At 37.1% G+C, this 14,680-nt stretch overlaps 1 protein-coding gene across 5 annotated transcripts in view; it reads left to right on the plus strand.

Annotated features, from left to right (window-relative positions):
* The window catches only part of NUCB2 (nucleobindin 2), a 53,352-nt gene that overhangs the window by 17,377 nt on the left and 21,295 nt on the right, over nucleotides 1-14,680 (plus strand). For all 5 annotated transcript variants that reach the window (XM_032240856.1, XM_032240853.1, XM_032240858.1 and 2 more), the window contains 3 exons: nucleotides 1,809-1,952; nucleotides 2,578-2,685; nucleotides 7,502-7,628. In XM_032240856.1, the coding sequence (XP_032096747.1) occupies nucleotides 1,809-1,952; nucleotides 2,578-2,685; nucleotides 7,502-7,628 (379 nt within the window). The remainder of the gene's footprint in view (nucleotides 1-1,808; nucleotides 1,953-2,577; nucleotides 2,686-7,501; nucleotides 7,629-14,680) is intronic.

Raw genomic sequence — 14,680 nt, forward strand, 5'->3', positions numbered from 1 at the left:
GCCGGACTAACATGGTAAAACCCTGTGTCTACTAAAAATACAAAAATTATTATTTTTTTTTAATAGGCATGGTGGCATACACCTATAGTCCCAGCTACTTGGGAGGGTGAGGCAGGAGAATCACTTGCATCCAGGAAGCAGAGGTTGCAGTGAGCTGAGATCATGCCATTGCACTCCAGCCTGAGTAACAGAGTGAGACCCCCTGTCTTGATACTTGTTAGAGTGTGGTTGGGCCCAAAAACATACTGCTAAGTGAAAAAAGCCAGACACAAAAGGCTACATATCATAAAATTCCATTTATATGAAATGTCCAAAATAGGCAATCTATACAGATAGAAAGTAGATTAGTGGTGGCCAGGGGATGGGAAAAAAGAACAGTGAGTGACTGCTAATGGGTATGGGGTTTCTTTTTGAGATGATAAAAATGTTTTAAAATTAGATAGTAGAGATGGTTGCACAGCCTTGTGAATATTCTAGAAAACACTGAATAGTATAATTTAAAACATTTTATGGCTTATGAGTTATACCTCAAAAAACCCAAAATGCATACCTCCGTATGTGTGGACATGAAGCATGAATGAGTAATAAACCTTTTTTGTTATTAAAAATAATTGTGGGGAAGAGGAGCAGTTTCACAGTGAGAAAGACATTCTGTGAAGTATACTATCCTACTAGAGTTTCTAGTATCCTAGAGAAGAGTGGATCTCAGGTTTTAGTATACGTAGGAACCCCCTGGAAAGCTTGTTAAAACAGGTTCCTGGTCTTCACTCCAGAGGTTTTGGGTACAGCCTGAGAATTTGCATTTCTGATGAGCTTTCAGAAGATCTGATTTTGTAAGATTGAGAAGTAAACTTTGCATGGCATCTTTATAGGTTAGACATATCCTCTACTTAAATGGGTGAATTTTATGACATGTGTAATATATCTCAATAAAGATGCTAAAGCATTGCTATAAAGATAGTAAAATGTGAGTTTTAGTGTTTGTTAATGGCAAGACAGTGCTCCGTAAAGGAATTGGTTTAATTATTAATTTCTTCATTTGTGCAATGTATCACTATCCTGTATATATAGTACCATTTAGGGTTGTGGTGAAAATGAGGTTACGTGTTCTTTTTCAAATGATGTTCTGTGGGTAAACACGTTACCTTAAAAAAAAAAAAAAAAAAGAAGAAGGCCATGACTACATTGAAGGTTTTGTAATTAACCAAATGTTTTCTTACACTATCAAAACAGTTTAAACTTTAAAATATTGTTTTCTGTCTTTTTAACTTTGGCTGAAAAACATTTCTCCCTTGATTTTCTTTAGTGGTGTATTTTAAGCATTATTTTTGAGAAGTTATAATCTATTTCCCCTTCCTATAATTTTTTTTGTTGTATTAAACCTCTTGAGATTAAGTGTGTGTCTGTGTGTGTGTGTGTGTGTGTGTGTGTGAGATGGAATTTCGCTCTTGTTGCCCAGGCTGGCATGCAATGGTATGATCTTGGCCCACCACAACCTCCACCTCCCAGGTTCAAGCAATTCTCCTGCCTCAGCCTCCCGATTAGCTGGGACTACAGGCTCATGCCACCATGCCCAGATAATTTTTGTATTTTTAGTAGAGATGGGGTTTCACCATGTTGGCCAGGATGGTCTCGAACTCTTGACCTTGTGATCCACCCGCCTTGGCCTCCCAAAGTACTGGGATTATAGACAAGAGTCACCATACCCAGCCCCAATTAAATATATTATTAATGTGACATATGAAATGCATGTCTATAGTGTTAAAACATTTTTTCATGACTTTATCATAATTGTTCCTTTATTTTAGATGAGGTGGAGGACTCTCCTGCTACAGTATTGCTTTCTCTTGATTACATTTCTACTTACTGCTCTTGAAGCTGTGCCTATAGACATAGACAAGACAAAAGTACAAAATATTCACCCTGTGGAAAGTGCAAAGATAGAACCACCAGTAAGTGAAATGAAGCGAAATGGGAGGAAGTATAACTAAATGAAATGAATTATGATTATAACTAAATGAGGTAAAATGAGGTGAAATTATAACAAAATGAAATGGGAGGAATTATCACAAAAATATTGCTAATATTTATTACTTATAAAATTGTACACTTGGCAACTATTTCTGAAATAGCAGTGAAAGGGTGTTAGACAAGCATATGCTGTTTACTATTAGACAATATTTATTTAATATAGTTAGTATATTAGCTAGAAGAATTAATCATAATACATTTCCAATGCAGAGCTTACTAGCCAAGAAAATGCTGTATGATATTCAAAGCAGAAACAGATAACAATGGGGAGAAACCAAAATGGTAAAATCTTCTGAATTATATAGAAAATCTACTGGACTAGAGAGTGTTGTAAAAAAGAAAAATCTACATTTATGTAACAATAAAAGACGATATTGGTTCTGATATAAAACCATTTCAGAAATATAACTTTTCACTTTGTTGAAACTATCAAAGTAAATATGTCTCAATACCATTTTGCTAGAAATTATTTTTCAGTATTGACCTCTTTAGATTCAGACAAGGAAAAACCTGCAGAAGCGTTACTGTTTGTTTCTTTATTTGAAGGATACTGGACTTTATTATGATGAATATCTCAAGCAAGTGATTGATGTGCTGGAAACAGATAAACACTTCAGAGAAAAGCTCCAGAAAGCAGACATAGAGGAAATAAAGGTAAATGCAATTAAGGAATATATATATATATATATTTAAATTTTTTTTAGAGATGAAGTTGCTCCATATAATCCAGGCTGGCCTTGAACTCCTGGGCTCAAGTGATCCTCCCACCTCAGCCTCTCCAGTAGCTGGAACTGCAGGTGTGTGCCACCATACTCGGCTTAAACATTTAACATACATTTGCACATGCCAGGCACCGAGCTAAGTACTAGAAATACAAAGATGAGATTTATTTCCAGCCCTTAAGGAACCCTCAAGGGAAAATCATCCAGAAATAGATTGTGGGATGGATTATACAATGAGTATATAATCTAGAAATACAGAAGACAGACACATAATCTAATACGAAACCATGGGGCAAGGTGGGAAGTCATTCTTCCTGATAGAGATTATGCCAGAGCTTAAAGATGTAACTGAGAATAGGAGAGGGACTGGGAGGCATCCCAGACAAAGGTGCAAGGGTACAGAGGCAAGAGATATATAGGAAACTGGAAGCAGTAACTGTTGCTAGAACCCAGAATGGGAAGTGGAGACCTGAGTGGCCAAAAGATGAGGTTTGGAAAGAGTCACAGCCTCAATGACAGAGGGCCTGTGTATCATGTTAAGGAGTTTGGGTCATTATCTGAGAACAGCAGGAAGTTATTCAAACGTTTAGAATAGGCAAGGTCCTGGTGTTTTAATCAGGTCCAGATTAACAGAAGAGATAATGGGTTATGTATTACATCAGTGAGAGAGGTTTAACCATTTGCCCCGGTACTAAGAACCCTATTTGCTATAATTCCAGCCATAGTCAGCTCTTTAGTACTGATAATAAGAAGGGGAGTTGTAAAGATCTGACATGAGAGATTCTTGTAAAGTCTTTCCTTAAAAGGAAATGAGTAAGTTTAGCTGGGTTTGTCTTAGACTCAGTGAGGAAAAAAAAAAATCCAGTTAATTTTAAAATTTCAGCAAGATAATTTTGTTTGCTTATGTTACTTTTATTTGTTCATTTTTTTACTTTTCGAAAAACTTACATTATGTTTTTCTAGAATCAGAATAAGAAAACTGTGTTTGAAAGGCTCAAACAAACCTTTTATTTTAGTTTCTGTTCCGGGTGCAAACTTCTTTGAAAGACTGATTCCCGTTAGGTTGTGGTATCTGTTAGTGCTCAGGTCTGGCGTTTAGTTCACAGCTCTCCTCCTGGAAGTTATGAGTTTTTCTGGGGAAAAGGTAATAGTGTTATGCTAATACTCCTCTGGAATTGTCTTTGAGGATAATATTGCTCTTCTGAAGGATTAATTCGATCTGTGGAACAAATTTCCTATGGTGAATATATCTGATGTAGAACTTTTAATGTCTTGTATCAGGAATAAGAGCATTATTTGGGGTAACATAGAAAATGTGAATCATGGAAGATAACACATAGAGATATTCAGGCAAAAGAAAATAAGCTTCCTGGATGGGTGCAGGGAATACTTTTATAACTATCTTCTTTCACTTTCAATTCCTGTTTCCTATGAAGTGTTGAGGGAACGAATATAAAGTTAAATAGTTATACAATAAAAAAGAAATGAGGAGCTGGGTGCGGTAGCTCGCACCTGTAATCCCAGCACTTTGAGAGACTGAAGCAGGAGGATGGCTTCTGGCCAGTAGTTTGAGACCAGCCTGAGCAACGTAGCGAGACCCTGTCACTACAAAAAATTAAAATTTAAAATTAATTGATGTAATTAAAATTATCTTTCAAAGTAAAAAAAATTGTCTGAGGCCAGGCGCAGTGGCACATACCTCTAATCCCAACAGTTTGGGAGGCCAAGGCGGGAGGATCAATTGAGCCCAGGAGTTCAAGAGCAGCCTAGGCAACATAGTGAAACCCCAATCTCTACCAAAAATAGATAAAATTAGCTGGGTGTGGTAGTGTGTGCCTACAGTCCTAGCTGCTCAGAAAGCTGAGGCGGGAGGATCACTTGACCCCAGAAGTGTGAGGTTGCAGTAAGGCATGATTGTATGACTATACTACATGAGATGGGAGACCTCATCTCTTAAAAAAGAAAAAAAATGAATAAAACTAGACAATAAAACCCAAACTAATAGAATCATCACAAATAACCAAGCAAAGACTCTTGTTTCATAAAAAAGTTAAGAGTTTTCTTTTTCTTTTTTTTTTTGGTGGGAGGGGGGCGGGGACAGGGTCTCACTGTCACCCAAGCTGGAGTACAGTGACGTGATCTTGGCTCACTGCTACCTCTGCCTCCCAGGCTCAAGTGATCCTCCCACCTCAGCCTCCCAAGTAACTGGGATTACAGGCACGGGACACCATGTCTGGCTAATTTTTGTATTTTAGCAGAGATAGGGTTTTGCCATGTTGTCCAGGCTGGTCTCATACTCCTGACCTCAAGTGATCCCCCTGCCTTGGCCTCCCAAAGTGCTGGGATTACAGGCATGAGCAACTGTGCCCGGCCTCTCTTTCCTTTTCAGCTAAGCATTTTGAAAGGAGAATAATACTGCATTTCTTCACTTCCCAAACATTCCCTAACTGGAAAGGGTATGGTTCCGCCCTCACTGTTCCACTGAATATGCCTTCATGGAGGGTGTCCATGACTTCTTAATTGCCAAATCCAGTGAACACCCTAACACCTTTGATTCCTCATCCTACTGGGCTCCTTTATTTTATCTCAAAAGTTTTCAGATTTTTCAGGGTTTGTTAAAACATATTTCTGGTTCCTGCCTTCAGGGTGTCCAATTCAGCAACTCTAGGGCCTGCATTTCTAAAATTCCGTGGTGATGCTGATGCTTCCAGTTAGGGACTACATTTTGACAACCATTGTTTTACCTAATAATACCATAATAATTATTATTATCTCCTTGAGATATACTGCTCTTTTTGATTCTGTAACAGTATATTCTCCTAGTTTTCCTACTAATCATTCATCTATGAAAAAAGTAACCAAAGGAGACCTAAAAAAGATGAATTTTGAAAAGCTTTTATATATGGAATGACTAATGCTTATGGAGGCCGACTGACTTTTAATTTAATTTAAATGTTCTTTTTTGCTCAGATGGTACTGACCAGCTTAACTTTTTAAAAAAGGCTGGGTGTGGTGGCTCATGTCTGTAATCCCAGCAGTTTGGGAGGCTGAGGTGGCTAGATTGCTTGAGCTCAGATGTTCAAGACCAGCCTGGGCAACGTGGCAAAACTCTATCTTTACAAAAAATACAAAAATTAATCAGGCATGGTGGTATGCATCTGTAGTCCCAGCCACTCGGGAGTTTGAGGTGGGAGGACTGCTTGCGCCTGGGAGGCTGAGGTTGCCATGAGCCATGATCATGCTACTGCACTCCAGCCTGGGTGACAGACCAGGATCCTGTCTCAAAATAAATAAAATAAAATAAAACTTTGTTGACATATAATTCATATACCATAAAATTTATCTTTTTAAAGTGTAAAATTCATGTTTTTTTTTGTTTGTTTGTCTGTTTGCTTTTGTGTTTTTTGGGATGGAGTCTTCCTCTGTCACCCAGTCTGGAGTGCAGTGGCATGATCTCGGCTCACTACAACCTCCACCTCCCCAGCTCAAAGGATTCTCCTGTCTCAGCCTCCTGAGTAACTGACACTACAGGCATGTGCCACCATGCCTGGATAATATTTGTATTTTTAGTAGAGACGGGGTTTCACCATGTTGACCAGACTGGTCTCAAACTCCAGTGCTCAAGTAATCCACCCACCTCAGCCTCCCAAAGTGCTGGGATAACAGGCATGAACCACCGCACCCAGCCATTTCAGTAGTTTTTTTTATATACCCACCGAGTCATGCAATCATCATCACTATCTAATTTTAGAATATTTTCATTTTCTCCAAAAGAAACTGTGTGCCCATTAAGCTATAACTCCTAATTGTACCCTTTCCCCCAACCACAACAAATCTACTTTTTATCTCTATGGATTTGCCTGTTCCGGACATTGCATATACATGGACTCATACAATACATACAATATGTGGTTTGTTGCATATGGTTTCTCTGACTTAGCATAATGTTTTACAGGTTCATTCATGTTGCAGCATATGTCAGGACTTTATACTTTCCTATGGCCAAATAATATACCATTGTATAGATATATTATATTTTGTTTATCCATTCATTAGTTGATGGACATTTAGGTTTCTGCTTTTTTGGCTAGTATAAATATGCAGCTATGAACATTATGTTTAAATTATTGTGTTAACATGCTTTCAGTTCTTTTAGGTGTATATCTAGGAATGGAATTGTTGGGTGATGGTCCCTTTATGTTTAACTTTTTGAGGAACTGCCAGACTGTTTTCTGAAGTGGCTATACCATTTTACAATTTAACCTTTTGAGTTTCTGCATTGTGCTTTAATGATGTTTTTCTAAATTATATGGTTCTTCAGACATCTTGATTTTAGAATTAAAGCTAATCTTGGCTCACTGCAACCTCTGCCTCCTGAGTTCAAGTGATTCTCCTGTTCCAGCCTCCCAAGTAGCTAGGATTACAGGCATGCATCACCACACAAAGCAAATTTTTGCATTTTTAGTAGAGACGGTATTTTGCCACATTGGCCAGGCTGCTCTCGGACTCCTGACTTCAGGTGATCGCCTGCCTCAGCCTTCCAAAGTGCTGGGATTACAAGGGTGAGCCAACCGTGCCCAACCCTGAAGCTAATACCTTTTGAAAGAAATTCTTTTTATAATATTAAATTGATCTAAATTAGTCAAAAGCATTTATCACTAATGTATTATAACCCTGTTTTTAAGCTGTTGCTTTTGTCTCAAAATAGAATGCAATAGATAAAACTAATTAATTAATTTTATTTACAGAGTGGGAGGCTAAGCAAAGAGCTGGATTTAGTAAGTCACCATGTGAGGACAAAACTCGATGAACTGAAAAGGCAAGAAGTAGGAAGGTTAAGAATGTTAATTAAAGCTAAGTTGGATTCCATTCAAGGTAAGTGCTAAACAAAAGGTAGGATTTTTTTTTCCTTTTTCCCTTTGAAATGGGGTCTTGCCCTGTCACTCAGGCTGGAGGGCAGTGGCACAATCACAGTTCACTACAGCCTTGGCCACTTGGGCTCACATGATCCTCGGCCTCCTGAGTGGCTGAGACCAGAGGTGTGTGCCACCGTGCCTCACTAATTTTTTATTAGTTGTAGAGACAGGGTCTCGCTATGTTGCCCAGGCTGGTCTTGAACTCCTGGGCTCAAGCAATCTCCTACCTTGGCCAAAGAGCTGAGATTACAAGGCATGAGCCACTGGGCCTGGCTAGAAAATTTTAATATTTGGTTGTTGAGGTCAGTTTGTATTAGCACATGCCATCTACGTCTTTCTAGTCAAAATTTTATGTTGGTATTGATTTGGCTTCTCTTAATTTTTAGAATTTAATGTTTTGAATGGATAATACATTTTATATCATTCAAAAATTAGTGCAATTAGCCGTAATTATAGCAATGAAAAGGAAGAATGAAAAGTAATGAATTAAATGACTGATTTAAAGGAGGAAAAATAATATCAGAGGAAAAATAATATCAAAGGAAAGCAGAGAAAGAAAATCTAATTAGAATAATTTTCTTAAATGGAATAGAAAATTTTTCAGAGCTCTAGCCCCAAGAAGAAAACACCAGATCCAGACCATTTGTTTTCTTTCTTTTTTTAAAGAAAATCTTTCGGGAGATGAGTCTTGCTCTGTCACCCAGGCTGGAGTGCAGTGGCACGATCATAGCTCACTGAAGCCTTGAACTTCAGGCAGTCCTCCCACCTCAGCCTCCCAAGTAGCTAGGAGTACAGGCATACACCACCATGCCCTGCTAATTTTTTTAAAATTATATTTTTTAGAGACATGATCTCGCTATGTTGCCCGGGCTGGTCTCAAACTCCTGGCCTTAAGCAATCCTGAGTTGCTGGGATTACATATGCAAGCCACCTTGCCTGACTCTCAGAATGAGGTAGTTTCATAAAGAAAACTATCTGTCTGCTCTTTAATGATTTGAGTGATTCTGTCAAACCATTAAAGAGCAGATTGTCAATTCTATTTAATCTATTCCAGAGCATAGAAAAGGAAGGAAAGCTTCCACATTCTTGTTAATGTATTGATGCCAAAATCAAAATTATTATGTCTCCAAAGAATTTATGTCATAACAGAGTTGGATTTATTTCAGGAATATAAGAATGACTTAATATTAGGAAATCTAATATTATAAATTATCATATAAATAGTCCTAAGGAGATAAAAGTCTTTAAAATTTTGTTGTATCAAAAAAAAAAAAAATCAAAAAACTGTAAAGTCAAAGGACAAATGATAAATTGGAATAAATATTTGAATCCTGTATTCTTTTATTTTTAGGCTATGAGAAGATTAAATAGCTATGAAATAGAATTTCTGAAATGCAAGGATGTCTTAAAGTTATCTCATAAGTCATATGAGATAATTTATGTGCTGTCTCCATGTATTCAGAAAATCCACTCAACAAAATTGAACACCAATTCGTGATTTAAAGTAATAAAATACTTCCAGGGTGAAGATAAGAAAAAAAAAGATTTAAAAAAAAAAGTAATAAAATACTAATTAATAGATACTTCTGTAATACGATTAGCTATATCCAATTCAGTTACATCATACTAAGTGGGAAAGCACAAGTATGTAGCCTGACTGAAATTAGAAACAAGACAGTGTTGTCTACTGTAACCACCACTAAATAACATTGCTTTGGAGGTACTACCCAAAACATTTATTTTTTTTTTAATTTTAATTTTTAATTTTTTTTGAGATGGGATCTCGCTCTGTCACCTAGGCTGGAGCATAGTGGTGAAATCTTGGCTCACTGCAATCTCCGCCTCCTGGGTTCAAATGATTCTCCTGCTTTAGTGTCCAGAGTAGCTTACAGGCTCCCACCACCACACCTGGCTAATTTTTTATTTTTTGTAAAGACAGTTTCACCATGTTGGTCAGGCTGATCTTGAACTCCTGACCTCAGGTGATCCACCCACCTCAGCCTCCCAAAGTGCTGGGATTATAGGCATGAGCCACTGCGCCCGGCCTAGCCAAATTAAAAAAAAATTGGAGGTAAAGTAATTGGAAAGGAGGTGATAAAACCATGTTTTTTCACAGATGATATGATGATTGTATATGTGGAACACCCAAAATAATTAATGGAAAAACTTACTATAAACAATAGGAAAATTGAGCCCCTTAATAGGAAAATTATGGTAAACTTAATCGATAGTAATCAATATTTTCCATATGTACACAATAGTCAGTTAGAAGGTAGAGTTGAAGAAAATGACTCCATTTACAATAGCAACAAAGATTAAATGCCCAGAATAAACTTATTCAGAAATGTGCAGAACTGACAGACAAAAACTTTAAAATACTCATGAAGGATGCAAAAGTATACTTACACAAGTGGGAAGACACAATAACTTTTTGATACAAAGACTCAATGTTATAAACATGACAGTTTTCTCTAGGTTAATGTATAATTTAAATATAATCCCAATAAAAATATATACATTTATTTTTCTGGCACTAGGCAAGTGAAATATATATTTTTTTATTTAGTTTTTTTTCCCAGAAGATTTAGAAATTGACCAAGCGAATTTTTTAAAGCTCATATGAAAAAGGACATACGTAGGCTGGGCATGGTGGCTAATGCCTGTAATCTTAACACTTTGGGAAGCCAAGGTGGGCAGATCACCTGAGGTCAGGAGTTTGAGACCAACCTGGCCAACATGGTAAAACCCTGTCTCTACTAAAAATACAAAAATTAGCTGGGAGTGGTGGTGCATGCCTGTAATCCCAGCTACTTGGGAGGCTGAGGCAGGAGAATCACTTGAATCCAGGAGGCAGAGGTTGCAGTGAGCTGAAATCACTCTATTGTACTCCAGCCTGGGTGACGGAGTGAGACTCAGTCTCAAAAAAGAAAAGAAAAGGAAAGGAAAAGGACACAAGTAAGAAAACTTAGATACCTCTGAAAAAGAACAACAAAGGACTAGATATTAGAAATTGGACCTTTAATATATATTAAATCTTTAATATTAAAGATCAAATTATGTCATTAAGCCTCAGTCATTAAAACTGTATGACTTAGGCAGAAAAGTGGAAAGACCAATAAAACACAATAGAAATTCCAGAAGTGGAGTTAAATATATAACAGAATTTAGTTTAATATAAAGGTGGTATCTCATTATTAGTGGGATGAAGATAGGTCTTTATTTTTATTATTATTATTTAGTTTTTTAGGCAGGTCTCATTCTGTTACCTAGGTTGGAGTGCAGCGGTGCAATCATAGCTCATTGCAGCCTTAGACTCCTGGGCTCAAGAGATTCTCATGCTTCAGTCTTCTGAGTAACTAGGACTACAGTAGTGTGCCACCATGCCTGGCTGATTTTTTTTTTTTCCTGTCTGTAGAGACAAGGTCTCACTGTGTTCCCCAGGCTGGTGTGAGGGAACTCCTGGCCTCAAGTGATCCTTCTGCCTTGGCTTCCCAAAGTGCAGGGATTATAGGTGTATGCCACCACACCCAACAAATTATTAACTAAATAGTGTTGGTATAACTGGCTAGCCATTTGGAAAAAGGTATAGTAAAGCCATGTTTCTTATATCCTATATCAGAATAATTGTAAATGAATTTTAAGTGTAGAACATAAAATCATAAAAGTACTATATGACAGTGTAGGTAAACTTCTTGTATTATCTTGTAATGAACTTTCTAATTATGAGTCAAAATCAAGGAGCAGATTTAGCCAGTGGGAGAGCTTTCAAGCTGGTTCATGTTTCCTTATGATATACTCCCATAGGTTGGTTATCTGGGTGGTTTTTTGTCATTAATAAGCATCTGAACATTTAACTCCTGGAATAGTAGTTCTAAAACTTCAGATTGCATGAGAATCACCTAGAAATCTTGTTAGAAATACAGATTACTAGATCTGAGATTCTGGCCCTGGGAAAGAGTATAGTAATCTACATTTTAAACATATAGTCTTAGGAAACTAATACCAAATACACATCATCCTGAAATTAAGGATATCAATGAGAAGTAAATTGAGTCATGCCATACTATTTGAGGTAATTCCATCCTTGAAGCCAGGCCTAAGATGTGTGGAGATTTCTCTGCCCGGGACAGTATCTTCTTTATTCCAAGATGGGTACTAAATTTTATTACATAAAGAAAACAGTCTAAACTGAGCGTGGTGGCTCATGCTTGTAATCCCAGCACTGTGGGAGGCCCAGGTGGGTGGATCACCTGAGGTCAGGACTTTGAGACTAGCCTGGCCAACATGGTGAAACCATGTCTCTACTAAAAGTACAGAAATTAGCCAGCTGTGGTGGCCCCCAAATGGCTGGGACTACAGGTACGTGCCACCATACCTGGATAATTTTTGAACCCTGGAGGGGGAGGTTGCAGTAAGCTGAGATGGTGCCACTGTACCCCACTTGAAACCGGGAGGTGGAGGTTGCAGTGAGCCGAGATGGTGCCAGTTCACCCCATCCTGTGCAGCAGAGTGAGACTCCATCTCGAGGAAAAACAAAACAGCCTGATATAACTTAGAAACTAAGGAATATTTTCTCATTGATTCAGTATAAATTGAAATATCTGATAATTTGAGGAAGGACTTAAACAGTCTTAATTTTGGGGAGGAGGGTAATTTTTAAAGTAGGCGGGTTTTTTTTTTAATTTTTATTGAGATGGGGCCTCACTATATTGCCCAGGCTGGTCTTGAACTCCTGAGCTCAAGTGATTCACCCACCAATGGCTCCCAAAGTACTGAGTTTACAGGCATGAGCCACCACACCTGGCCCATTCACGTGGTTCAAACATAGAAAATGTAGAGCAAAATCTACCTGACATTTTTTTATCCTGTCAATTTCCATTGTCTTCTAACATCATCCTCTTTGGGTTTATCTATCTATTTATTTATTTGTAAGTTCAATTGAGATGAGGTTTTGCTATGTTGTCCAGGCTGGTCTTGAACTCCTGTTCCTGGCCTCAAGTGACCCTTCTGTCTCAGCCTCCTAAAGTACTGGGATTATAGGCATGAGCCACTGTACCTGATTCTTGAGTTTCTTTATTTGTGTATATGCAAATACAAATAGTTTTTTAAATTGTTCCTCTCTTTTTATGCAAAAGGAAATATACACTTTTATGCATTTTCTTTTAATAATATATTTTCTTTTAATAATAATTTAGATATGCTAATAATATATTTTGAATATCTTTCTGTGTTAGTACATAAAGACCATCTCATTGTTTTTACAGCTGCATAGCACTCCATTATATGGATATACTATAATTTATTTAGCCAGGCTCCTGTCAATTGATATTTAAGTTATTTCTAGTGAACTGTCTTGTACATATATCACTGCGTATCCCTATAAGATTATCTTTAGGATAATTTCCTCCACAGTGAAATTGCCAAATCAAATTATATATATATCTATATATTTGTAATTTTGATAGATTTGCCACATTTGCCTCCATAGAGGTTGTATTAATATATGTACCCACCATCAATAAATCCTCACAGCTTTACTAATGGCATGTGTCATCAAACTTTAGGAATTTTCCAATTCTGTTAGATAGCATAACAGTGCAGTTTTAATATGTATTTCTCTTAGAGTGAGGTTAAGGATCTTTTTATATATTTCACTGTCTGGTTATATTTTTTTAGGCCTAAGTCTTAAAACAAGGCTTTTCTTCATAAGTAGAACTGCTAGTACAGTGCCACACTTAGAATTCAGTGAAAACTTGGTTGAACCAGATTTAGCAGTTCTTCACTTCCTGGCATAACAATATGTTCCAGGATCAACTTGTACCTACCCTGCCCCAGCTCTGGAATAAGCCATTTCTCTGAGGATATATATATGTGTGTGTGTGTGTGTGTGTGTGTGTGCACGTGCACGCACACGTGCACCCATTAAGAAAAAAATATATATATTATTTATATGTTTTTATATATTATTTATGTTTAATATATATATTAAACATATATATTATATAACATATATATATATTTTTTTTGAGACAGAGTCTCGCTCTGTCACCAGACTGGAGTGCAGTAGTGCAGTCTCAGCTCACTGCAACCTCTTCCTCCCGGGTTTGAGCGATTCTCTTGCCTCAGCCTCCTGAGTTGCTGGGACTACAGGCATGTGCCACCAAGCCAAGCTAATTTTTGTATTTTTAGTACAGATGAGGTTTCATGTTGGCCAGGATGATCTCAATCTCTTGATCTCGTGATCTGCCCTCCTTGGCCTCAAAAAGTGCTGGGATTATAGGCATGAGCCACTGCGCCTGGCCAATGGGCAACTATATTTTGGATCAAGAGCTGGCACTAGGTATGCTTCTTGCTACTGGAATGTATTTTCTTGGTACTTTAATCCCACGGAGTTAGGAAATATGCATGTCTATAGACATGCATATACACATATATACACACATACATATTCATATACATATGAAATATTTGCATATACATGTTAAATGTACATATTTTAGAAATGCTGAGTTCACACAGATAGTGCTAATTCCCATTCATCTCTACCAATTTCTTTCTTGCCTTTCACCATTCCATATTTGCATATTCCTTCTTCCTAAATGAAAGCTGATTTCCAACAACTTCAAAACATGTACAGTACCCATTTTGCTGAATTCTATAAGGGCTCATACTGGGTTGTTTCTGGTGAACTGTTTTATGTGTATATCCACTATGTATCCATTACAGTCTCTGCTATGTAATACAACTGAAACAATCCAGCATCACTTTACCCATTTCACTATAGTAAATTGTAACTTGTTTTCTAAAAATTAAAAAAAATTGGTATTTCCTTAAAAGTAAGTCATAATTCAAAGGAATTTGCCTACATTAGATTTTTATTGTTTCATAAAGGATTCATTGGCACAATATGCAGTAAATTCTTTCATGTAAATTTTAGAGCATTTACTTTTAGAAATTCTACTTTAACCTTTGATAGAGACACTATATTAGAGTTTAATTAAAAGCAGGGTA

Source organism: Sapajus apella, unplaced genomic scaffold (assembly GCF_009761245.1).
Source record: "Sapajus apella isolate SASKATOON/1434 unplaced genomic scaffold, GSC_monkey_1.0 scaffold47, whole genome shotgun sequence".
NCBI lineage: Eukaryota > Metazoa > Chordata > Mammalia > Primates > Cebidae > Sapajus > Sapajus apella.